The sequence below is a fragment of the Dipodomys spectabilis genome, unplaced genomic scaffold (genome assembly GCF_019054845.1).
Source record: "Dipodomys spectabilis isolate Male_0828 unplaced genomic scaffold, ASM1905484v1 ptg000371l, whole genome shotgun sequence".
Taxonomy (NCBI): Eukaryota; Metazoa; Chordata; class Mammalia; order Rodentia; family Heteromyidae; genus Dipodomys; species Dipodomys spectabilis.
This window is the reverse complement of record NW_024871048.1, coordinates 124,345-150,845: the sequence shown is the minus strand read 5'-3', so window position 1 is coordinate 150,845 and position 26,501 is coordinate 124,345. Positions and strand designations below refer to the sequence as shown.

Here is a 26,501-nt window from a genome sequence, read left to right as displayed (position 1 = left end):
GTTGATTGTATGGGGTAAGTGGGGCAGAGACTAGTTTTCTCTTTGTGTTAATTAGAAGCACGTCCTGAACTATTTTCTGAAAGTGGGGGCTATATAGCCAGACTCAGCTGATAGCTTTTCTTATTACAGAACTCAAGTTCTTTTACAATTTCTGTGTGTTTGAACAGCAGCAAATTTGAACAACAAGGATAACAGGGATTTACGCAGGTGCTGAATATCTCAGACGACCCTGAGCTCATAATTAATCAGTACATCTTTAGTATAAAGTTGACCTATCATAGATTGGTCTTTCACACGAAGAATTCTATTTTCAAAATATCCATGGGGGTGGTTAATTTCACATGATTAAATTCCCTCATCCCAATGTCAACATATTGTTCATTAGCAGATTTTTGAATATATTTTGACAAATGTCTTTAGGGATTTCCTATGATAGAAGTGTAGATTAAATGGATATAAAATGTCCATAAGTTATACTTTGTTTTCACCAGGTAATCCAACAAAAAGAATAATTATTTGAATACATAAGTATGCACACACATCTTCACATACATGTTTCTATCTGCGTGTGTGTGCACATACTTTGGGATACGTGTTTATTCCCCATACGTGGACATGACAGCTCTCTGTGGAGTGCAGAGGGTGCGTCCAGATCGAAGGCGTGTGCGCTGCCTCCTTGGACACACAGCCTTCAGAGGCTTCCTCGTTTCAGCTGCCCGCTGCAGCGCCAGGCTGCCCCGACCTGTGCCGGCCCATCACGAGAACTGCCGATGCTCAGCCAGCCCCTGTGTAGATTAGCAGCTCTGTGAGATTAGCAGCTCTGTGTAGAGATTAGCAGCTCTATTTGCCCCACCTCCACCCCCATGAGGAGGAGCGGGTGTTTGAAGGAACCAAACCTTGAATAGTTCTGCTAAGACTGCCCAGGCAAGGCAAAGCAGCTGACCAGAGCCAGGACAGCAATGTGGGCTGGGGGTGCGGCCTGTGCTGGGCAGGTGTGACAGGATTCCCTCCGACCGAAGTAACTGGGATGGCCCCGACCTGCTCCCTCAGCTTTCGGGAGACAGTCTTCCAGCAGGGCGCTGCCTCGCTGCAGTAACTCCATTAAAGGAACTTGAGGCAGAAACAATACCATGCAAATTCCTTCTACTGGAACAGTTTGAATGGTGAGATTCCTGGGATACCCTTTCTTTCAAACAGGCCCCTGGTTGCTACCGTGTCTTGATGACTTGGGGTAGCTGGCAGGCGCGCCCAAGGGAAGAGCTGGGAAGGTGATGAGCAGGCTGCGCCCCGGCCTCTGAATCCCTCGCTCCCCTTAGGATGCTGCCCTCCATATTGATTAGCCAATTATCCCCTTATGTCTTCCTCGGGGAAATGCCCCGATGAGGGAGCGGGCTGACGTGCAGACAGACTGTGAAAATCAGAATTAGCCGACCGGTTTCTACTGCAGTCAGCAGAAAAAGCGAGCATTCTGAGACCAGCACAGAACAAAGATGATGTGTTTAGTATGCAAGGCTTCCGCCAGGGAGAGGCTGCAGACACCGTGGGGAGAAAGAAAAGGATGGAATTTGATCATCTTAGAAATTAACCCCTCCCTGAGTCTGCAGAGAGAATGAGGGCTCCTTGATGCGCGGGCCGGGGCTGCGGAGTGGATCATTCTACAGTGAGATCTTTCTAGGGATCCAGCCAGGGTAAAACTTGCAATGTGCACGCTAATTCTTCCTCATTATAGCATATAATTATTGCATATATCTCATGAAGGTTTGGGTACTTCAGTATGCACCAGGAAACTTGGAGCTTTAGTGCAGCATTTGTATAGGAGGCAAACGGCGCTCGTGCCGCGCCAGAGGAAGGCTTTGTATGTGAAAAATAGTGCGTCTGACGTGATGCTATTGCGGTGGACACTGAGGCCCGCTGTGAGGAATCCTGGCGTCCTGGCTTCGGATCTTTGCTCTCAGCATTCGCGTGTTTCAGAGTGGGTGCCAACTAGGATGGCAGTGGGTTCCAGGCTCAGGCTCCACTGCCCATCTTGAGAGTCTCCCTGAACTTCAGTGTGTGAGGCCGGCAGACCCGGGTGTGAGGCCCGGCCCCCCCATCTCCACAGCCTAGGGGAGGCGCAGCCCTGAGCTCAGCAGGCACCGATGCCGCACCAGGCCTGGGCGCCCTGCCTGCGGACAGTCCTCCTCCCGTCCAGGTGCGCCATGCGCGCACTAACGGCCACAGCAGTCCCGGCCTCGGAGCGCCGGGCTCACCTGACACAGCCCTGCCCGCGCCATGCTGAGGGTCGGCAGAAGCTGCGCGTTCACAGCCCGGGTGTGCTCGTGAAAGGGCATGGCACCGTTCGTGACGAGGGCAGCGCTAGTGTGCTGTGACTGAGATGCAGGTGGACCGGTGCAGACAGCGAGGCAGTGAGGGCATGCTGGTGACGCCCTCAGTGACGCGGCCCTGCCCTCCGCCAGGTGGCTCTGGGCCAGGGAGGGGTGAGAGCCGCGGGCCGTGCCCCTCCTCAGGGACGCTCCCACCCCCCGCCCGGGCTAACGTAGCAGTGCAGATTCACCCTGCAGGGCCAGTGCTGCTGAAGGCCAGCCAGAGAACGGGAAGCTCTGACACACACATGCGTGTGTGTGTGCGTGTGTGCACGCTCGTGGCTGTGTGCAGGCACACACACGCACACACACACATGCAGACACACAGACTCAGACACTGTGACAGAAAGCAGAAGTACATGAAAGAGAGCTGGGTGGCATGTCCCCGGTGACCTCGGAGCTGGCAGCTGGAGCAGAGGCCGCTGTACCTTATTTAAGTCCCCACATTTAGATAAACCCCATACCTAAATGACACCAGAAAAACACCCTCAAAACATATGAGCAAACAAGCTTTCATTCAGCCACTCTCCATTCATTGAGATCCCTAATGAATGAAAACCTTACCAAGTGAACATAACTCAGTTTCTAAGTTAGAAGTCTCTGTGCAACTTGGTCCCCTTGTGAGCATTGTTGGTTTTCTTATTCTTTAGTTTACCTCACTTAGTTTTTTTTTTTTCTATTGTGAAAAGACCATACAGAAGGGTTACAATTACACGGGCAAGGTAATGAATGCATTTCTTATCAAGCATAGTTGCCTCCTCCTTTGTTTCCCCTCCTTATCCCTTCCCACCTCCCCCCTTACCCTGCCCCCCCCTCGCCCCACCCAGCCACCTAACTTAGTTTTAATGAAGATTTTTAGATCCTGGCTAACTTATACAAGGTAGCATTTAAAACCAGTGAAGTGATTTCCCCCACCCTGTCCATCCTGTCTGCCTAATGGTCTGCTCAAGAGACAGCCCTGGACGTGGAGAGGGTCAGTCTAGAGACAGTCCTGGCATGGAGAGGGTCCCGTCTAGACACAGCCCTGGACGTGGAGAGGGTCAGTCTAGAGACAGTCCTGGCATGGGGAGGGTCAGTCTAGAGACAGTCCTGGCATGGAGAGGGTCAGTCTGGAGATGGCCCTGACATGGAGAGGGTCCGGTCTGGAGACAGCCGGTTTTGCCCTGCAGATGGGCGTAGCGGAGCTGGATGAGCAGAGTTCACAGTGGAGCGGCAGGGCCCCCTCCTTGTGCACGGACTCCTGCTCTATTCCCAGCTTTCTACTATTGTGACACAATCATGGGAGAGCTACTCTGGCTTGCGGGTTCAGATGGCCTTGTCTGTGGTCACTAGTTGTATTGTTTTTCTCTCCTGTGGAGTCCAAAATGGCCTACTGCCTTAAAGGGCTTGAAGAAGAACCAGAGATTTCAGCAGGTTCAAGTCAGGACCTCCCCACACCCCTGCTGCTCACTGTTTGGGGCATGTACTCGGTGTCCACGGCCAATGCTGTGCTGTTGAAGGAACCTAGAGTCTCTGAGTCTCTGCTCCTGGCCACACATAGAGCAGAAGCAGAGCTGCTGTGGGGCTGGGCTAGGCTGGGCTGCGGGACTGGGCTGGGCTGGACTGTGGGGCTGGGCTAGGCTGGGTTGCTGGGCTGGGAGACTAGGCTGGGCTGGGGGACTAGGCTGGGCTGCAGGACTGGGCTGGGCTGGGCTGGGCTAGGCTTGGAGACTAGGCTGGGCTGGGGGACTAGGCTGGGCTGCAGGACTGGGCTGGGCTGGGCTGGGCTAGGCTGGGAGACTAGGCTGGGCTGGGGGACTAGGCTGGGCTGGGGGACTAGGCTGGGCTGGGCTGGGCTGGGCTGGACTGTGGGGCTGGGCTGGGCTGGCTTCCTGGCTCCGCTGGCCCCTCCCCCATGAGGACTGTCTAGAAGAGCTGGTTGACTGGAGACAGGCCAGCAGGAGCAGCTGGTCATTAGCAGGATGGTGACACAACCCAGTGTAACTCAGAGTCACAGGGAGGCTGGGCCCATGCTCATCCCTAAAACCATAAGCAGAACCCCAGGTCCCTTCCTTCCTCTGCAAACAGACAGTGGCATATGTGTTATAAGTCATGGAGACCCAGAGCAGGCCACCCAGAGACCACCCAGAACAGACCACCGAGAGACCACCCTGAGCAGTCCACACAGAGACCACCCAGAGACCACCCAGAACAGACCACCCAGAGACCACCCAGAGACTACCCAGAACAGACCACCCAGAGACCACACAGAGACCACCCAGAACAGACCACCCAGAGACCACCCAGAACAGACCACCCAGAGACCACCCAGAACAGACCACCCAGAGACCACCCAGAGCAGTCCACACAGAGACCACCCAGAGACCACCCAGAGCAGTCCACCCAGAGACCACCCAGAGACCACCCAGAGCAGTCCACACAGAGACCACCCAGAGCAGTCTACCCAGAGACCACCCAGAGACCACCCAGAGCAGTCCACACAGAGACCACCCAGAGACCACCCAGAACAGACCACCCAGAGACCACCCAGAACAGACCACCCAGAGACCACCCAGAGACCACCCAGAACAGACCACCCAGAGACCACCCAGAGACCACCCAGAGCAGACCACCCAGAGACCACCCAGAGACTACCCAGAACAGACCACCCAGAGACCACCCAGAGACCACCCAGAGCAGTCTACCCAGAGACCACCCAGAGACCACCCAGAGCAGTCCACACAGAGACCACCCAGAGACTACCCAGAACAGACCACCCAGAGACCACCCAGAGACCACCCAGAGCAGTCTACCCAGAGACCACCCAGAGACCACCCAGAGCAGTCCACACAGAGACCACCCAGAGACCACCCAGAACAGACCACCCAGAGACCACCCAGAGACCACCCAGAACAGACCACCCAGAGACCACACAGAGACCACCCAGAACAGACCACCCAGAGACCACCCAGAGCAGACCACCCAGAGACCACCCAGAGCAGTCCACACAGAGACCACACAGAGACCACCCAAAGACCACCCAGAACAGACCACACACAGACCACCCAGAAACCACCCAGAGCAGTCTACCCAGAGACCACCCAGAGACCACCCAGAGCAGTCCACACAGAGACCACCCAGAGACTACCCAGAACAGACCACCCAGAGACCACCCAGAGACTACCCAGAGCAGTCCACGCAGTGGGACTAGCTCCACACTGGACACCTCTCTGCCCAGGTCATGGCCACCTTCCCTGGCGTCAGCGGGCGGAGGTCAGCATCTTGACAGTGGTACGCTCTGGCTCTGCCCACATCCCCGTCCTCACTGACCGCCGCCGCCCTTCCGCACGCTGCGCTGCTGTGTGGCCGTCCACGGCCCCACGAGCACCGCCCACCTCCAGCCTTCGTGCACGCTGAGTGCCATCCCCAGCAGACCTCCCTCCTCTCCTTCCCGTCTCTGCTCGGGGTCCCCCAGGAGCTCCTCCCAGACCCTGCCTTCCCATCTGCTTCCCTGTGTGTTTGTTTTCTACTCGTGCTGGTCTTCACGGACCACAGGGTGCGGCATCCGTGGGACTCCACGGACGGGGGTGGACGTGAGCAGACGAGTAGCGTTGGTGCTCACCGCTGCCCTGGGGCAGCGGGATCCTCCTGCAAAGCCGTGACCGTGCCGCGTTGGGGGGGAGGGCGGGGCGGGTCCCCTCCGGACGCTCTGCGGGTTTCCTTTGGCTGTCTCCTGGAAATGACCACGTTCCACTCAGGAATGAGCTTCACCGTGAAGAGACAGCCAAGTGTCCTCTCTTAGGGCTCCGTGACACCATTTCTGGTGTTAGGGAGTTCTTGTGAGAGACATTTCTCCAGCAGCGTTTCTCAGGCGGCTGTTAGCTCAGTCAGCATGAGTGGGGGCCTGGCGCCTGCAGGCCGTGGACTTCCCCTCAGGCCCCGACAGGAGCCAGAGTCAGTCGATGTTTCGGGGGAGGCACCTTCCTGCAAGAGGCGGCTGTGTGCTGCCTGTTTGTCCGCCAGCCGCTGCTGGGGGTGGGGGGGGGGTGTTGAGGCCCAGCCCTGGCCTGGGGCCTGGGGCCGGCGGCTGCTCCGGAGGGGTTGACTTACCAAGGGGGGTGGGGGGAGCGGCACCAGGCAGCGGCAAGCAGTTGGAGCAAAGTGACTCAAGGCCAGTGTGTGCTGCACCAGCGGATAAGCAAGCGGCGCTTTCCCAGTTAGGTATTCAGGGCACAGAGGCCAAAGCCCAGAAATAGCCGCAGGGGGGCTGACCCAACATTGGGAAAACGGGCCAGAGATGTCTGAAGCAATTGCACATGACCCACGCCCACAGGCTTCACCCCACAAGAGCAGGCACTACTGTGGGAAGAAGCCACACAGCCAGCATGGCGCAGACAGGCCTCGAGAGGAGGGCAGGCCGGAGGGGCCACGGGCAACCCTCTTCCGGCTCTGATGCTGCCCTGGCCACGTGCGCCCCGCGTGTCCGCCTGCCCGCGGCGCTCTTCCCCACGGCGGGAGCGGGACAGAGGCCTGGCCGCAGGGAGGCTGGCCTCGCCGGGCCGGCCCGGAAGCTGTAACTGCGGGTCGTGTTCCTCAGCCGGTGTGCGGGCAGAGGACAGTTGTGCACACCGCCAGATGTCAGGGGAGGTGGCTCATGGAGCCTGCAGAGCGTGGGGGCCTTCTGGTCAGTCCAGCCGTCCAATCAGGAAGATTGCTTGCTTGAGTCTGTTAATAGCTTTTGCAGGCTGTAGGAAAATCTATCCTAGATGTCCACCATTCATTGTAAACGGCTTTTAGGAGACACCTTGGGGCCTTTGACTAGTGTCCAAGAGCAGATTTGATGCCTCCTCCGGTCATGGCCCCCAGCACCCTGGCACCCGTGCCTGGGAGCTGGCCGCACACCCCTGCGCCCTCACGAGAGTGCCGTTTCCACTCTTGACACTGAGTGCAGAGCCGGGCGGCGGCAGACCCGCCCTGTGGTTTAGGAGAGAACGTAAGAGACAGAGAAGGCAGAATTGGGCTGGAGCCACATCCGCGGAGCCAGGGCCGGGCCTCGCAGGGACCCAGGCCGGCTGGGGACACCCGCCAGCACTAAAGAAGCTCAGCCAGGCCAGAGAGGCTCTTCTAGTAGCTTGGAAGTGGGAAGAGCTAGAACGTGTGGCTTTGGTCTTGGTGTGGAGGCGAGCCCTCCCTTCAGTACCCCCGAGCTCTCCCTCGACGGGGGAGCTGCAGTGCACGAAGGCGTGCAGCAGGCCTGTGTCCTGGCCGATCCGCTCTCAGGATGGACACAGGCTCAGGCTGGCCTCTCCCGTTGAAGCAGATCCTGTTTCTTGGAAATCTGGGTTTGCTGTAACTCTGCTTTGCCGTCTCAGACTACCTACCCCCTCCAAATGGTGGCGGGGGGGGGGTCTGTGTGTGATGAAAACGCTGCTGGACAGAGCGGTGGCAGCTGACCGGGACGTGGTGGCAGCTGACTGACCAGGTACCTCTAGCCTGGCACACAGAGCTCCCTCCCTGCCCTGCACCTCCGGAGTCTCCCGTGACCCCGGGAAACCCACCAGCCACGGGGTTGGGTTGGAGGAAACTGGCTGCCAGCCAGAGCCCCCTCCCGCGTCTCCAGAGTGCATGAGCTCAGGAGACCTCCCGCTGAGTCTCGCCCGTCCACCGAGGATGAAGGCAAGGCGGCCAGCAGGACTGGCACTCTCATCCTGAGCTGGAAGGAAGGTTATGTCAAGGACCGGGATGTCCAGGCTGCAGGGACGAAGGGTGGAGGGAGGCTGAGTCCTGTGCCCAGCCCTGTGCCCCCCATCCTGGCGCCCGCCCTCCCGGCACCCGCCCCTCGGGAGCACCAGCGGTGACAGATCTGCCCCAACACCTGGGTCCGCACGGCCCAGGCATTGTCTGCCCCGACAACGTCACTTAATGCACAGGGGCACCGCGCGCCACGGTCCAGGGGGCGTGGCCCGTACCACACATCTGTGCCGCGCACCAGCTCTCCTCTCCCATTACCGCAGCTGCTCCTGGAGCATCTCCCCCTTCCCACCATCTTCCAATGGCCTATCAAATCTCGGCACTGTAAGTCAGAGTCTGATGCTGGTCTATATTTCATTCTCTCTTCTCTCTCCCCTCCTCCTTCTCCCTCTTCCCTCTCTTCTCTCCTTCCTCTCCTCTCTCGTACGGTTCTGTGCAGGGTGGGTTTGAGCTCAGCCCTGTGCTTGTTAAGCTAGCACTAAAAGGCCTCCAGACTTGTTTTCCACTAGACGTTTGTATGAGGCTTTGCAGCCTCCCCAAGGCTGAGCCGCAGGCCACCTACTTCCGGCTTCCGTGGCGGCTAGGAGCCAGGCGTGGCCCGCACCAGCTTCCCCCCAGGGAAATTGAGTCGGAAGACTTTCCAGACTGAGGCTAGAGCCAGTCCTCATCCCAGCTCCCCGTGCAGCTAGGAAGGCTTGCACACCACATAGCCCTGGGCTTCTCCTGAGCAGGCTGGCCTTGAACTGGAATCCTTCTGACCTCAGCCTCCCAAGTAATGGGCTACAGACTGAGGCCCTGGTGCCCACTTAGATACTCATTTCTGAGGCCAATCCAATGCTGGTTTAGAAAGCAGCTACCTTTAAGGCTCTGAGGCACTTGGGGGCTGCGGCAGTTCCAGCTCATACCGTTTGTTCACGCCGGGCCCTCACCTGGAGGTGGAGGAGAAGCATCTGACAGAGACTGCAGGGAAATCTTCAGACTGGTTGCATCATCAGAGCATAAATTGCTCATAAAACCTGACTCAGAGGAGATGGTTCAGCTCTGTAATTACTTGATAAAGCTCCCCTGAGGATTAAGATCACCCGAGTTATAGCAATAAAACGGAGGTGAGTCTCTGCTGAGGTCACCCAGGCCCAGCCACGGGGGACTCTGAGCTCTGGGCTCTGTCTCATTATCTGGGGGTAGCAGGATCAGAACATCCAGAATTTCCATCTCAGTGTGACAGCTCTGCCATTCCCTGGAGAACTGCTGTCACCCACTAAGACTGACTCTGCCATAATCCAATTGTGGGGTTCTGCTAGAGGGTGAGGTTCAGAGTCTGAGCCTGGAGCTCTGCTGAGTGGGGGGTTTCCAAAGCCCAAGCAGGAAGATGAAGGGTTTTGACGTCCCTGTGGCCGTCTATCTAAACAGCCCTGCCCCCAGCTCACACACACATGAACGTTAGCTTCATGAAAAGCGTGCTCTGGGATAGAACACCAGGCACTCAATAGAGACCAGCCACGCTTGAAACTTCATGGCTGGAATGCTCATTTCGTGGAGCTTTTGTAGCATATTTTAATCCTGTCTGGCACAGGAAATTCTGATCTATTTGCCAAAGCCCTTGTCTGCGTGTGACTCATTTCATTATTAGCCTCAGAGAAGCCATAACTAGGAAGACAACTTGGGTGAAAGTGAGGAGCCAGAGCTCCCCGAGCGGCCCCAGTTCCAGGCAAGGCCTCACTTCTGAACCCGCTCCACACTGGTAACTTGAGGCTGCCTGTGGCCTGTAAGTCTAGGGCCACACCTGCCATCTTTACAGCCATTCCCTTCTCCCTGCTGTCAGCTGCAAGATGTTGATCTCAGGGAAAAGCCAACTCATGCTGTGCCTGTGTTTCCAGATTCCTTCAACAAACAAGCTCCTGTTCCTTGGCATTATAACACAGCTACCACCTGTGCTGGGCTTAGAAATGGAGCCTGCAGGGTGTCCCAGTGATGGAATTCGTGTGTGTGTGTGTGTGTGTGTGTGTGTGTGTGTGCTGGTTCTCCACTTGAACTCAGGGCCTGAGCACTGTCTGACCAGTTTTGCTCAAGGCTAGCACTCTACCACTTGAGTCACAGCTCCACTTTGAGCTTTTTCATGGTTAACTGGAGATTAGATTAGAATCTTCCTGCCCAGGCTTGACTTGGAACCACAATCCTCAGATCTTAGCCTTCTGGGAGCTAGGATTACAGGCTTGTTGGAGTTCTTACGGGGGTGCAGGGAGGCCCAGGCAGCCCTGCCAGCCTCACCTGTCAGATGAGCCACTGGGCTCTGAAGGCTTGGGCCCTGGCCCAGGACGGTGGGCTCTGAAGGCTTGGGCCCTGGCCCAGGACGGTGGAGGGCCCCATGATGTCACGCTGGCCCATCACGGCAGAGTGGCTCCCCTGCGCGCCGGCCCCAGGCAGCGAAGGACCTCCCTCCACAGCCTGTTCCCACTGCATGGATCCACTGGGTAGCCATGGGAAGTTGTCCGTCTCCCTTCCGTCTTCCCCCGGCGGCGCATTGGGAAGACTCGTATCGAGGTGAGGCTGACCCTCAGCCACACGGCGGAGCAGGTGCAGGTGGGGAGTGGGGAGTGGAAGGCGGGTGGGGGCAGCCCGCCCGGGACCCAGCCTGAGCCTCCGCACCCATGGCAAGGGGAGGGAGGCCCAGGGCCCCGCGCCTCGGTGTGGGCAGCAGAGAGGAGCTGCGGGACTTTCTTGTGCGGCTCACCAGGGCCAACGACGCCTTCCTTCTGATGCCCCAGGACCCAGTGAAGAGTTCGAAGTCTGGGGAACAGAACTCCTGCCTGGCCGTGGCTGCTTCCTGATCCAACTCTCACGGGTCCTCTCGTATCTAAGTTGATCCGATCAGCTGCCCGGGCCCAGAGACCCTGTGTGTGAGACCCACCATAGGCACAGGGGTACACGGTACTCCTGCTGTCATCCACGGGTGCTGCCAGGGGTGCGGCATAAAGCGCTGCTAACGCTCCGTTAGATGAGGATCACCTCGCTCCCGGGAGCTGGGCAGGGCCCAGGGGCCAGGCGCTGCTAACGCTCCGTTAGATGAGGATCACCTCGCTCCCGGGAGCTGGGCAGGGCCCAGGGGCCAGGCGCTGCTAACGCTCCTTAGATGAGGATCACCTCGCTCCCGGGAGCTGGGCAGGGCCCAGGGGCCAGGCGCTGCTAACGCTCCTTAGATGAGGATCACCTCACTCCCGGGAGCTGGGCAGGGCCCAGGGGCCAGGCGCTGCTAACGCTCCGTTAGATGAGGATCACCTCGCTCCCGGGAGCTGGGCAGGGCCCAGGGGCCAGGCGCTGCTAACGCTCCTTAGATGAGGATCACCTCGCTCCCGGGAGCTGGGCAGCGGCCCAGGGGCCAGGCGCTGCTAACGCTCCTTAGATGAGGATCACCTCGCTCCCGGGAGCTGGGCAGGGCCCAGGGGCCAGGCGCTGCTAACGCTCCTTAGATGAGGATCACCTCGCTCCCGGGAGCTGGGCAGGGCCCAGGGGCCAGGCGCTGCTAACGCTCCTTAGATGAGGATCACCTCGCTCCCGGGAGCTGGGCAGCGGCCCAGGGGCCAGGCGCTGCTAACGCTCCTTAGATGAGGATCACCTCGCTCCCGGGAGCTGGGCAGGGCCCAGGGGCCAGGCGCTGCTAACGCTCCTTAGATGAGGATCACCTCGCTCCCGGGAGCTGGGCAGCGGCCCAGGGGCCAGGCGCTGCTAACGCTCCTTAGATGAGGATCACCTCGCTCCCGGGAGCTGGGCAGGGCCCAGGGGCCAGTCGCTGCTAACGCTCCTTAGATGAGGATCACCTCGCTCCCGGGAGCTGGGCAGCGGCCCAGGGGCCAGGCGCTGCTAACGCTCCTTAGATGAGGATCACCTCGCTCCCGGGAGCTGGGCAGGGCCCAGGGGCCAGGCGCTGCTAACGCTCCTTAGATGAGGATCACCTCGCTCCCGGGAGCTGGGCAGCGGCCCAGGGGCCAGGCGCTGCTAACGCTCCTTAGATGAGGATCACCTCGCTCCCGGGAGCTGGGCAGCGGCCCAGGGGCCAGGCGCGTGCTCTGATCTTGTTTGATGGCCTTGTTCTCTTCCTGTCTTCTTGCTGCCCTTTGGGGCTATGTTTATCTTTATAATAAGGAAAATGATCTGTAGTAATTGTCTAAAAGACTCTGTCTCTCTTCAGAGAGTGAGTGACACGTGGTGACCAGCCTGCTGGGGTTTGGGATATCTGCTGGTCCTAGGCAGAAAACAAAGATGTTTTCTATGATTGCTACACTCAGCTCCAAATCCTTCTTTTTTCACTTACAAAAACTTTTTCCATATAAGATCCACAACTGAGCACCAGCATTTCCTACAAGTCCATGTACCTCATTCCTTCAGATCAGCATTAGATGTAGACAATTCCCACTATGCTTTTTGAGTCGTGGGAGGAAAAGTGAGCTGTGAAAGGGTGGACAGCTAGCCTAGCTGAGCGGACCAGCAGAGAAGCCTTCCACTGTGGCCGGTATCACACAAAATGCTGGAGATGCGCGCCGGTGGGAGCCGGGGCTCTGATAGTGTGGGGAGAGGGGGCTCCGCAAGCACTTGAGGTTGAGCATGGCACTCCGAAATAAAGAGGCGTGAGTAAGACTTCATGCCCACTTTCCCTGCCTCACGCAGATTTCCACCAGCACACGGCCAGTTAAACGGCACGGCGTACGTGTGGCGGTCACACCAGCCTCCCAGCCCTGTCTTGGATGACCTTGTGCCTCTGCCCGCTTCCCAGCCTGCAGCCGGAGCTGGTCCTCCACGGCCGCGCTTCCCCACAGAGCAGGCTGCTTCACCGCGGCCCGGCCAGCCGGCAGGCCTCGGCTGGGCTCGGCTCTCACACTGCCCCCTGCTGGGGGCTCTGCGCATGCGGGGTCCTCCTGAGAGGCTCAGGAGCCTGGGGCTCTCCTCTGTCTTGGCTAAGTACGACTGCGAGAATCAGCCATTCAAAGCAGTCGCTGCAAACATCTGTTCCAGAGGCTGAAGAAAGGAAGTCCGTGAACCCTTAGACAGCGCTGTGATGGGGGGTTGGGGGGGATGAGAACAGCGCTGTGCCCTTGGAAGCGATGCTTGCTGCTCCCCTGTGTGGCCTCTGGGTTAGTTCAGGAGCCAGCAGCTCATGATGACGGTCTTAAGGGGCCTCAGGTTCTTGGGCCCGTCCGCAGACTCCACCCGGCTGCGGACGGGTGCGTGGGGCGCGCTGTCCCCGCGCGGCCCGTGCTGTTGTGGGAAGCGCCCCGCGAGAGCCACTTTTCCCTTTCTCCTCCTCTCTGTCTTCTCTCTGCCTGCAGATGAGCATCCGGTGAGCTGTCACAGCTCTCGCGTCGGGCAGGACCCAGAGAAGGATGACAACAACAACGACGAGTACGAGAACTACGACGAGCTGGTGGCCAAGTCCCTGCTGAACCTGGGCAAGATCGCCGAGGACGCGGCGCACCGGGCCAGGACCGAGTCGGAGATGAACAGCAGCACCTCCAACAGCCTGGGGGGCGACAGCGACAAGAACGACAGCCTGGGGCGGAAGGGCGAGCTGAGCCTGGACCTGGACAGCGACGTGGTGCGCGAGACCGTGGACTCGCTGAAGCTGCTGGCCCAGGGCCACGGGGTGGTGCTCTCGGAAAGCCTGGGCGAGCGCAGCTATGCGGACGGCGCGGCCCCGCAGGACGGCAGGAGTCTGAACTACGCCATGCTGGGGAAGCCCATGAGCAACGGGCTGATGGAGAAGGTGGTGGAGGAGAGCGACGAGGAGGTGTGTCTGAGCAGCCTGGAGTGCCTGCGGAATCAGTGCTTCGACCTGGCCAGGAAGCTCAGCGAGACCAACCCGCAGGACCGGGGCCAGCCGGCCGGCGCCAGCCTGCGCCAGCACGGGCGGCCTGAGGATGACTTCCCGGGGAGGACGCCAGACCGCAGCTACTCAGACATGATGAACCTCATGCGGCTGGAGGAGCAGCTCAGCCCCCGGTCTAGAACGTTCTCCAGCTGTGCGAAGGAGGACGGGTGTCCGGACAGGGAGGATGACACGGCCTCCGTGAACTCCGACCGGTCTGAGGAGGTGTTTGACATGACCAAGGGCAACCTGACCCTGCTGGAGAAGGCCATTGCCCTGGAAACGGAGCGGGCCAAGGCCATGCGGGAGAAGATGGCCCTGGACGCCGGGCGGAGGGACGCCATGAGACCCTTTGAGGACCAGTCTCCACGCCAGCCGTCTGGGGAGGACAGGAGGCCCAAGTCCAGTGACAGTCATGTCAAAAAGCCATACTATGGTAAAGGTAATATTTCTACCTAACGTAAGTTGCCTCGTGAGCACATGAGCTAAGCGCGGCAGAGAATGCCTGCAGTACCAGCCACACCGAGTTTTCTCCCTAATGCACACTTTGACAGTCTATGCCACAGCTCTAGTCGGTGACAGCATCCCAGGAGAGCAAGTGAAACCTGTGTGGAGATACACACGAGGCAGCGCTCTGTGCTGTTGGTAGAGCAGACGCACCACAGGACACTCAGTGGGAGGAGGCAGGCCAAAGCACCCGCACACTCATGTTAGAGGGCAGCAGGGCAGCCTGGGCTGCCTCGGGCCGAGAGCCCTGTTCAATGACGGAAGTCCTGTAGCCATTAGCTAACCAGAGGTGAGGCGCGCACACCTGATAAACTGGATTAGATAGGTGGCCGTGTGATTTATAAAATTATCACCCAGCGACAGTTCTTGGTGAAACTGCCCCCATGGAAAACACCCCTGATAGAAACCGAACCGCAGGATGAGCAATGGCTTCAGATAAGGTCAGCACCGCACATTCATTATCGCAGACAGTCAGGGAACGGAAACCATTTGCTATGCAAGCCACGGCATGGGCTCGGCTGAAATCCATAGCAGTTTCTTTAGTGTACCCCTCCCCCCACAGACCCCTTTGCACGGTAGAAGCCGGTATCTTCCTTCCTCAAATATCGCTTGTTATGGGACACTCAAAACTACCCAACATGATCGCTTCGGCTGAGTTTTGTTCTGCAAGGCATACGGGCATGTAGCTGTATCCATCTACAGAATTAACTACACACACATACATTATACACATCTGCAGTAAGTGTAACATGCGTGGATGTCCAACCTGAACCAAGGACCCTGGGTTTCTTGAGGCCTCCGCTTCAGGTAGAAGCGTGGCATCGTATGTATCTCATGCACAAGATGCCTTTGGAACTCAGTAAGGAAAAGTTTTAAGAATGAAATTGGTAACTTCTTAAATCTTTCTATATTTGCACCAAAAATGTTCCTTTCTTCTGTCTTGCGTTTAATTCTGTGAATTATGAATACTGAGTTTTCTCTCTGTGGATCTCATAACAAGACTCAGGAATTTAGTTTGAAAATCAGTTGCTATAGAAAGTTCAAAGGACCAGAAAAAAAAAAAGGCATCATTTCGATGGGGGCACAGGTGTGCATTCTCCTCTGGATGTGCACGTAGCTCTGTGGCCCACTAGAAAACCCATGACCACATCCAAGCAGGAGACAAGCCTGCGCCAGAGCACACGGCTCCCGGCTGGCCAGTGTGTGGGCGCGGGAGACACAAAGTCTAGAGCCCTGGAGGTGTGGGGTGTGAGGCAGGGGTGTGTGTCCTGGCCCGGCGAAGCTTCAGGCTTGCTAGGGGCCTTGGGAAGACTGTAAACATAGCATCCATGCACTGAATTGTGGAGCTATCATTGTGAGTAAGATTGGCTCAAACCATCCATTGGAAGTTTCTAGTTGGATTTTTGAGAATCATGCAGGAGCCAAGCACTTCAAGGAAGGAGTAGTGCCTTTTGTCTCGCGCCCGCAGTGGTTGCTGTTAGATGAGCACGTGTTAGCTTCTGCTTTGGAATCACAGACAGTGCTGTCTCTCCGGTCAGTGCTGAGAGTTTGTGCATGGGGAGGACCCTGCAGAGCCTGTGTGGCCTCCGCTTCCTTGGTCTCTGTTGGTCTCCAAATTCAGCAAATTCTGACAGCTTTTTGTTCTAGTGTTATTTTGCAAGCAATGGCATTTAAACCGTTTGTCTCCCCTTTGTAAATAAGTGGGGACAGGGATGAGGAGTAACGTTAAAAAGTGAGGGGGAGCAGCCCTGCCCTGCTGGCGTGGGGCGGGGCGGGAGGAATGCTCCCACAGCTGGAAAGCACTGGCACGTGCCTCGTCCGCTCTGTCTCCATCTTCTGCCACTGACAAGAGCAGTTGATCTGTCTTCTATCAGTATTTTCCACGTCTTCCCAAGTGTCTTTTGCATGGGTCTGTAGCTATATCAGGGCCAAATAGAGTCCAGCAAAGTAAACGGATGCAGATTCCTTAAAAACGACCCAGTCACGGGATCCCCTCTGCGCTGAACGGCAGCGACCATGACTCACACACATGCACACACACGCACATGTGCACACAGTCGAAAGTGTCACCAGCCTCTGCTCCTACAGCAGAGATCAGACAGCACCTTCCACATCACCCTTTGCCACAGTCCTCAAAGATAGTGCAAATCTGGATGGAAATTTCCAGAGGTTTTAGCTGCTAAGAAAAGACACCCTGTGCCTTTTCCACCCAGGAGCACAAGCCAAATCCAGCGCACCTTTTGTTCCTATAGGTTGTGACAGGCTTTTGTTAAACGTTGGTCTCCTGTGTGCTTAGTTGTTTTGTGTTCCTTTAAAGACTAAGTGGAATCTGAACAGATAAGAGATGGAGATGAGCAGACGGGCAGCCGGGCCTCGCCCACCGGGAGGAGATCATGACCTGTTGTCTTCCAAAGCCAGAAGCACTTTTGAGCCACATGGCTTTTTGTGGAAATTTGTACTTAATTCCAAAGCACTTTGAAAATAATTTGCGAGAATTCATAAGGATCCTGTTAAAGGCAATCACTTAATGATTAAAAATTAATGATTAATCATGGTCTCTTAGAGCCAGTTAAAATTCTCTTCTCCAGCTTATGATTCTAAATAATCCTTTCCTTTGGAACCATTACTATTTTATAGTCATATTGATTAAATCTCACAAATATGATTATGAAATCACTGTAAGGCAGCAAAATGCTGGCTAGTTAGTTCGCATGTGTGCCATAGTAGAAACCGAGGCATGGCCACGTAGTATCAGGCTTGTCTGCAGAGGCTGTGAAGCCAGCGTGCGGGACAGAAGCCAATGCTGCCTCGCTAGACAGGCTCAGCCTGGACGGCTGCACCATGCAGGACGGACCAGCAGCCGGATCCCAGCCTTGCTGTGAGCACCACAGCACTGGCAGGTGCCAGGAGTCATACACCAAGCCCCAGGGCTCATAAGTGACTAAGAGCAAAGCCCAAGAGGCACAAAATTCAAAATCAAGAATGCTTTTCCTTGAAATAAGTGAACTGTTAACAATTGTTAACAATTCTAACCATCACGATTGGCCAGGTTGATGCAGTATCCATGTAAAAGATTAAATTGCTGAAAATTGAACTGCCATTCCCCAGACCAAACCATGACAGCCACTCTGCATTGGTGATCTGAGCAACTGGTTTTCAAAAGCAACCTCACACGCAGACATAGCGTTTGGTCCGCATCAGGGCTATTCTCTGGAGCTGTTGTACTGCATGATTGTGAACTGTGCGGTCAATTCTGGGTGTAGAAATGATTTTATTAGCAATATCGTCACATTTCTGGCATCTAGCATTCAATTCTGGACCAAACGTCTGCTCTGACTGGCCCTTGACCTGCACCGCGGGGGGCTCCCAGGCTCTAGGCAAGCATTTCCTCTTAATTTTGTGCATGCACGCACAGCGTACACGGGCCTTCCTCTGGTTCACAGTACAGACGAAGAAATCAAAACCAATGGCTGCTCTGGCGGCTTCTGAAGCATTTTTGATTACCACCACCTCTGCCAGGTGGGATTTCCACCCTTTTGGTCATTTGCTTACAGTGCCTTCTGAGAGTTCAGTTCACTTACAAAAACGAAAACGAAACGTGCTGAATGGCTGCGCTGAGAAACAGCGGGCTTGATGTCAATGCCAGGCAAATTCCGTGGCTGATATCGGAGGCGGCCAGAGCTCTGCATCAGAAGGAACTCAGCGCAAGGGTTTTTGAGCAGATCTCACCCTCTGGTTGAATCTCACCAGCAATTGCTGACTGACAGTGGCGTGGAGTTTGTTCTCTAAGAAGGCAACTGTCTCATCACTATTTCTATTGATTTCTTTGAGCAACACAGCTTATTATCATGTAACACACGGGAAATCAATTAATCAAGAGGGAAGGTCAGGGATAGGCTTTTCTTTTTCTTTCGGATAAAAGCGGAAGCTCTTTCTGATTCGTGACTCCGTTGTGTAAGGGAGCAGATGGCCCACGTGCCGAGGACACCCAGGCAACAGTCCGCCGACCCATCCGGCCCTGACTCCTGCTTTATTTCCTTGTTTAGCCACGGTCTCTTCAGATTGCTGAATAACCACATTTGTCTTCGGTTGGTAAACACTCATTCTCTCGGCACCTGTTGTCACTTTTAGATCCCTCAAGAACAGAAAAGAAAGAGAGCAAGTGTCCAACCCCCGGCTGTGATGGAACCGGCCATGTAACTGGGCTTTATCCGCATCACCGCAGTCTATCCGGATGCCCGCACAAAGATAGGGTCCCTCCAGAAAGTAAGTCCACACCTCGCCGCTCCCCAGCGTGCAAGCCCTGGCTCTGTCTGTCACTCCCAACCTCATCTCCATCGCACTTCACGGTGCAGCCGTAGCTGGTCAGGCCCCTGGTCCTGGCAGGCAGGCCCCAGGACACGGCAGGCTCTGAGTCCTTCTCCCAGAGCCCCCGATTTCTGGGTACCTCTGCCCGCTCCACCCCCCCTGGAGAGTAGTGCCGCCCTGCAGCCCCTCTCTGGAAGGAGGTTCTGGTCCTGACCTCAGTTCAACTCCCTCCATGACCTCAGGAAGGTCATCTCCCTGCTACTCGTCACCAAGTACAGAAGTGAATGAGACCGTCTCCCCCTCCCCCTCTGTCTCTCTCTCTCTCTGTCTCTCTGTCTCTTTTTCTGTCTCTCTCTCTTTCTCTCCCCCCCTCTCTCTATCTCTCAGATACCCCATCCAATGTAGACTCTCAGGGGAAGGGGCCTTGAGGTACCTCCTGCCAGACACCAGACTTCTCCGCATCGTCCAAACAGCACTGAGGGCAGAGGTGTTGTGCATATTTCTGGTAGAGCCAGTTTCCTATCAGTCACCCTGGTATTTCCACACTAGAGAATCTTAAGTAAGCAGGTTCAAGTCAGGTGGGTTTTGATTTTATGCACTTTTGGATGGATAGGGTCTGGTAGTACAGGAAAAAAAAATCTGTAGAAAAAAAATTAATTTCTTTCCAGAACTGGGTTGACATACACCTCTTTTGGTTGATCTCTCTTGTGGCGGTCAAGTGTGCCATCCACGTAACGTTGATCAGAATCTGCTCTTCGGGGCACAGGAGCATTTTCAGAAAGGAATGGGTCTCCGAGCCCGACTTCAAGCCTCGCGCACACAGAGTGAGTTCCTCTGCAGTTTCAGGGAGGACGCTGACCTGCCAACCGAGGAGTACTGAGTGACCCCGTAGAAATGATACATGAAATCCTTGCAGAGCAAATCTGTCAGAGGAGGTACTGGAGCTCAGGAAGCAGGCGAGTGAGCCTTTGTAGGCGCTCTTGTGGCTACAAGGGTTTGCAAATGTCTACTAAAAATAATAAGCTCATGTTTCTCTTAACTCTTGAGAACAAGCACAAACGTGGTGCAAATGAACAAATTCAGGAGTGAGAACAATCCCGTGTGTTACATGACAGGGAGAAGCATGGTGTACGACACGGCCCACACACAGGGGCCGGGCTTGGCTCGCACTAATTCATCCGATGCCCAGAATCAACCCCCACCGGAAGTGTTGGCCGTGGTTTTCAGACAACGAGACGGGACTGGGAGGCTGCCCCTCCCTCTCCTGGGGTCAGCGCAGAGGCTTGCAGCTGAGGGGCGCAGTACTGGGATGAGCCGCCCAGACAGCAGCCACCTGCCGCGAGCGAGTAGTGGGGCTGGGCCTGTGGCCAGGAAAGCGGGGCTTCGGTTCCTCAGCCCCAGCCAGTGTGGCCCGGGCTTCTCTCCCGTTCCCCAGCCAGTGTGGCCCGGGCTTCTCTCCCGTTCCCCAGACAGCACGAAGCCTTAGAGCTGAGAGCCAAAGCTTAGGGGGAGAGGTCCTACCTGTGAGTCATCTTCAGGGCCCGGATGGGCCGCCTTCAAGGCAGAGTTGGACCCTCACTAGAAACGAGAAATGTTCCTGATCCACATGTGCCTAGAACAGTCTAGATGACCTAAGAGGAACACGGACCGGGCTCTGACAGGCTGAGCACTGCACATTCCTGAGTATCCTGAGGATTTGCTCCTCAGTTCTTTATAGTACCACAAAAATGTTCTTAGCAGTGGAAAGACTCCATCCCGGCATTGTTGTATTTTTCCGGACTAGCTGCTCTGGCCGCTGTTTCTGTGCCCTGGAGTCTGTGCTGCACTGGGCCTGCAGAGGGCACCACAGGCAGCGGAGCCCTGCCCCCCGCCCCCGCCCTGCCCCCCCTGCCCTGCCCCCCGCCCCCATACCCCTCCCCCGCCCCCCCCCCCCGTCCCCCCTTCCACCCTGCCCCCGCCCCCGCCCTGTCCCCCCTGCCCTGCCTCCCCTGCCCCCCCACCCCTGTACCCCTCCGCCGCCCCAGCCCGGCCTCCGTCCTGGCAGCCCCCACCCTGCTGCACACACTGGATACTGCACACAGCTTCCAGGTCACGGTGACCAGGACCTTGGAGTCCCTGAGGCAGTGTAGCAGCTGCATGTCGCATAGAACGGGGCCACCGCACTTCCTGGAGGCTAATGGCAGAGTCCACACAAAACCAGGACACAGAGGAGGGAGAGACAGAGACAAGAGAGACAGACAAGATGGGGGGACAGCCCAGAGACCAGCTGGCCGGACGCGGGGCCACAGCACACAGGACAGCAGGCATGAGGGCACAGCGCCCATGGCTCTGTTAGGGGGAGGGCCGCAGGCCGGGCTGAGAGCAGGGAGAGGACCTGGGATGCGCTTTGCCTTTAACTGGCTCTGCGATGCTCCCAGCAGGCTTTGGGCGTGCTGGTCAGGAGAGCTGAGGGCTGGGCATTGTGGGAAACTGACTGAATGGCCTGAGAAAAGGCACAAAGCAGGAGGTTAAAAAGCCAAGTATGGGAAGCTTGCCCCCAAGGATGCAGAGGCAGGAAGATGAGAAAGAGAAGCTGGAAGGCCAAGGGCAGAAGAACCAGAAAACCAGGAGGGGAGGGTGTCTCTGCAAAAGCCCCAGGTCTGGAGGCCACACTTAGGTTTCAAGGGGGCCCAAGAGGAAAGGCTGCAGTTCTAGAGACCTGGGGAGGAGCATGGCGAGGTCTGCAGCAGCACTGTGAAAGCAGGGGACACAGGTCAGATACCAGTCAGCTCAAGAGAAGGAGCGGCAGGAGAAGAGCAGACCCCAGAGGCAGTGTGCAGACCCCAGAGCCAATGTGCAGACCCCAGGGCCAGTGTGCAGACCCCAGGGCCAGTGTGCATACCGGTGTGCAGGCTCCAGAGCCAGTGTGCAGACCCCAGAGCCAGTGTGCACACCAGTGTGCAGGCTCCAGAGCCAGTGTGCAGACCCCAGAGGCAGTGTGCAGACCCCAGAGGCAGTGTGCAGACCCCAGAGGCAGTGTGCAGACCCCAGAGCCAGTGTGCAGACCCCAGAGCCAGTGTGCAGACCCCAGAGCCAGTGTGCAGACCCTAGGGCCAGTGTGCAGACCCCAAGGCCAGTGTGCAGACTTCAGAGGCAGTGTGCAGTCCCCAGAGCCAGTGTGCAGACCTCAGGGCCAGTGTGCATGCCGGTGTGCAGGCTCCAGAGCCAGTGTGCAGACCCCAGAGCCAGTGTGCAGACCCCAGAGCCAGTGTGCACACCAGTGTGCAGACCCCAGAGCCAGTGTGCAGACCCCAGAGCCAGTGTGCACACCAGTGTGCAGACCCCAGAGCCAGTGTGCAGACCCCAGAGCCAGTGTGCAGACCCCAGAGCCAGTGTGCAGACCCCAGGGCCATTGTGCACACCAGTGTGCAGATGCCAGAGCCAGTGTGCAGACCCCAGAGCCAGTGTGCACACCAGTGTGCAGGCTCCAGAGCCAGTGTGCAGACCCCAGGGCCAGTGTGCAGACCCCAGAGGCAGTGTGCAGACCCCAGAGCCAGTGTGCAGACCCCAGAGCCAGTGTGCAGAACCCAGGGCCAGTGTGCAGACCCGAGAGCCAGTGTGCATACCGGTGTGCAGGCTCCAGAGCCAGTGTGCGGACCCCAGAGCCAGTGTGCACACCAGTGTGCAGGCTCCAGAGCCAGTGTGCAGACCCCAGGGCCAGTGTGCAGACCCCAGAGCCAGTGTGCAGACCTCAGGGCCAGTGTGCATACCGGTGTGCAGGCTCCAGAGCCAGTGTGCAGTCCCTAGAGCCAGTGTGCAGACCTCAGGGCCAGTGTGCATACCGGTGTGCAGGCTCCAGAGCCAGTGTGCAGACCCCAGAGCCAGTGTGCATACCAGTGTGCAGGCTTCAGAGCCAGTGTGCAGACCCCAGAGCCAGTGTGCAGACCCCAGAGCCAGTGTGCAGACCCCAGGGCCATTGTGCACACCAGTGTGCAGATGCCAGAGCCAGTGTGCAGACCCCAGAGCCAGTGTGCACACCAGTGTGCAGGCTCCAGAGCCAGTGTGCAGACCCCAGAGCCAGTGTGCAGACCCCAGAGCCAGTGTGCACACCGATATGCAGGCTCCAGAGCCAGTGTGCAGACCCCAGAGCCAGTGTGCACACCGGTATGCAAGCTCCAGAGCCAGTGTGCAGACCCCAGGGCCAGTGTGCACACCGGTGTGCAGCTCCAGAGCCAGTGTGCAGACCCCAGAGCCAGTGTGCACACCGGTATGCAGGCTCCAGAGCCAGTGTGCAGACCCCAGGGCCAGTGTGCACACCGGTGTGCAGCTCCAGAGCCAGTGTGCAGACCCCAGAGCCAGTGTGCACACCGGTGTGCAGCTCCAGAGCCAATGTGCAGACCCCAGAGCCAGTGTGCACACCAGTGTGCAGACCCCAGAGCCAGTGTGCAGACCCCAGAGCCAGTGTGCACACCAGTGTGCAGACCCCAGAGCCAGTGTGCACACCCCAGAGCCAGTGTGCAGACCCCAGAGCCAGTGTGCACACCAGTGTGCAGGCTCCAGAGCCAGTGTGCAGACTCTAGAGCCAGTGTGCACACTGGTATGCAGGCCCCAGAGCCAGTGTGCAGATGCCAGAGCTAGTGTGCAGACGCCAGAGCCAGTGTGCAGACCCCAGAGCCAGTGTGCATACCGGTGTGCAGGCTCCAGAGCCAGTGTGCAGAATCTAGAGCCAGTGTGCACACTGGTATGCAGGCCCCAGAGCCAGTGTGCAGATGCCAGAGCTAGTGTGCAGACGCCAGAGCCAGTGTGCAGACCCCAGAGCCAGTGTGCATACCGGTGTGCAGGCTCCAGAGCCAATGTGCACACCAGTGTGCAGACCCCAGAGCCAGTGTGCAGACCCCAGAGCCAGTGTGCATACCGGTGTGCAGGCTCCAGAGCCAATGTGCACACCAGTGTGCAGACCCCAGAGCCAGTGTGCAGACCCCAGAGCCAGTGTGCATACTGGTGTGCAGGCTCCAGAGCCAATGTGCACACCAGTGTGCAGACCCCAGAGCCAGTGTGCAGACCCCAGAGCCAGTGTGCATACCGGTGTGCAGGCTCCAGAGCCAGTGTACAGACCCCAGAGCCAGTGTGCATACCAGTGTGCAGGCTTCAGAGCCAGTGTGCAGACCCCAGAGCCAGTGTGCACACTGGTGTGCAGACCCCAGAGCCAGTGTGCAGACCCCAGAGCCAGTGTGCACACCAGTGTGCAGGCTCCAGATCCAGTGTGCACACCGGTGTGCAGACCCCAGAGCCAGTGTGCAGACCCCAGAGCCAGTGTGCAGACCCCAGAGCCAGTGTGCACACCCCAGAGCCAGTGTGCAGATCCCAGGACCAGTGTGCACACCAGTGTGCAGTGTACAGACCCCAGGACCAGTGTGCACACCAGTGTGCAGGGTGCAGACCCCAGGGCCAGTGTGCATATCAATGTGCAGACCCCAGGGCCAGTGTGCATATCAATGTGCAGACCCCAGAGCCAGTGTGCACACTGGTGTGCACACCCCAGAGCCAGTGTGCAGATCCCAGGACCAGTGTGCACACCAGTGTACAGGCCCCAGGACCAGTGTGCACACCAGTGTGCAGTGTACAGGCCCCAGGACCAGTGTGCATACCAGTGTGCAGTGCACAGACCCCAGGACCAATGTGCACACCAGTGTGCAGGGTGCAGACCCCAGGGCCAGTGTGCATATCAGTGTGCAGACCCCAGGGCCAGTGTGCATACCAGTGTGCAGGGTGCAGACCCCAGGGCCAGTGTGCACACCAGTGTGCAGTGTGCAGACCCCAGAGCCAGTGTGCAGACCCCAGGACCAGTGTGCACACCAGTGTGCAGGGTGCAGACCCCAGAGCCAGTGTGCACATCAATGTGCAGACCCCAGGGCCAGTGTGCACATCAATGTGCAGACCCCAGGGCCAGTGTGCAGACCCCACGGCAGGTGTGCACATCCCACAACCAGGGTAGATCACCCCAGGCCAACCTCCATTTAACAGAAGGCAGACATTCAACATCCCACACACCATAGCCAGGCTGGAAGGCATTGGCTCTCTCCAGGGAAGACATTGCACTAGAGAAAATTAGGCGGAGTGGTAAATAAACAAGCGCACTTAGGAGAGCACCAGGGTGCTGCTCCGGCCGAGCCAGCGTTCCCCAGCCAGTCCAGGCAGCCTCACGCACAGAGGTCATCTGCTGTCCCGCACAGCAACACTCAGGACTCCAACTCACTCTACTCAGAGAACAACAAAGGACGATTTCCTAGCTGAAAGGAGATTTAAATTTCTCTTTTCAAAAGTAGTGTGTGGGGCTTGCGCTCCCTCCTGGCCGGAGGCTTTGGGGCGCTGGGCCTCCTGGGCACAGCTGCACTGCTCCCTGGCCGCCTGTGTGCACAGCTCACCGTGGGGTCCCCGGGAGGCCCTGGCTTCACTCAGCCCCGCTCGGCCGGCCGGCTCTCGCGCACACCTGCTTGGCAACATGCCCTGGCCCCCCACCCCCCCGCCTCCTGATCATGCCATCACAGACGTTTGTAGGATGTTGTGAACTGACCAGCCTCTGTGAACGTGACTGCATGTTCTTGTCTTCTCGCCCTCCGATTCTCCGTTTTAATGCTGGCTGTTTTCTCTGCCTCTCCTTGTCAAGTTCTTGCCATGCACGAAAATGTTCTCAAGTGTCCCACTCCGGGCTGCACGGGGCGCGGTCATGTGAATAGCAACAGGAACTCTCACAGAAGGTAAGCCACGCACGGCCGGGCTCCACGCGGGCAGCGACTGTCCACAGCCCCCTCCACGGAGCCGCCCTGCCACACGCCCCCCTCTCTCCCCGAGAGAAACCCCAAACTCCCAACAGCCCTGGCAGCGGCTTCCAAGGGACACGGTTGGGTCACACAGCACCAGAAAAGGTCCGTGTTCTGATGCTCTTCTTGTAGACGGGCTGTCTCTCTTGTCTTACCTACCCCATGCTGACGGGGCTCCACCCCTCATGCCGTGCCCTCCCCGTAGGACATCTGAGATGGGACCCCAGCCAAACACAGCACCAGCTAGCATGAGGCCAGCCTCTACCAGCCCCACACAGAGAGGAGGACCGCAGCCGCCGTGTGGCACGGCGAACCGTGTCACGGGACATTACCTCCTGCGGGCCCCAGGCCAGGAGCAGAGACATAGTTGGTGGTGTCCCAAACACGGTGACGGTTCTACCCAGCTGAGTAGCTTCTACCATGGCTGCGTGCTTTGGTGTAGGACATTCTAGCTCTCCTTTCCTATCCTTTTTGCATCTCGCTAGTGATATTGTTTCCATAGTATTCAGTTTATATCAGATACTTCTTTATTTCAGTAGCAGGAAAGAGACTTGGTTCACACTCATCCTGCCATCTGCGGGGTCTGTTTTTCATGCTCCTAAGAGACTATATCCAAATGTGGGAACTGTTCTCTTCGATTTCTGTTTGTGTGCCTGATAAACACGGTTACTTGTCCTCCATTTACATTGCACCCTGTGCCAGTCCACGCTTTTCCTGGTGCATTATCTGTAGGAGGACAAGGCAGAGACTGGAGAGGTCCCTTCTGGGCGGTTGTTCTGGGCTGCTCACACCTGGCAACGACGTGGGCATGGGGCTGCAGGCACCGGGCACGCCGCGCAGACGCCCTCATTCCGTGGGAGCAGCTCCAACACACTCCCATCAGCCTCCCCTTCCTTATTAACCCCAAGGAAGTGCACTGGAGCACAGCCCTGCAAA

The 26,501-nt window shown here is 57.5% G+C and overlaps 1 protein-coding gene across 5 annotated transcripts in view; it reads left to right on the top strand.

The window, feature by feature from the left end:
- Myt1l (myelin transcription factor 1 like) overlaps positions 1-26,501 on the top strand; it is a 167,006-nt gene that overhangs the window by 33,522 nt on the left and 106,983 nt on the right. For 2 of the 5 annotated variants that reach the window (XM_042666936.1, XM_042666937.1), the window contains exons 5-7: positions 13,415-14,386; positions 18,589-18,723; positions 25,412-25,502. In XM_042666936.1, coding sequence (XP_042522870.1) covers positions 13,415-14,386; positions 18,589-18,723; positions 25,412-25,502 — 1,198 coding nt within the window. Of the gene's footprint in view, positions 1-13,414; positions 14,393-18,588; positions 18,724-25,411; positions 25,503-26,501 lie in introns of all 5 variants that reach the window. The other 3 variants (XM_042666935.1, XM_042666934.1, XM_042666938.1) reach the window with 2 other exon arrangements.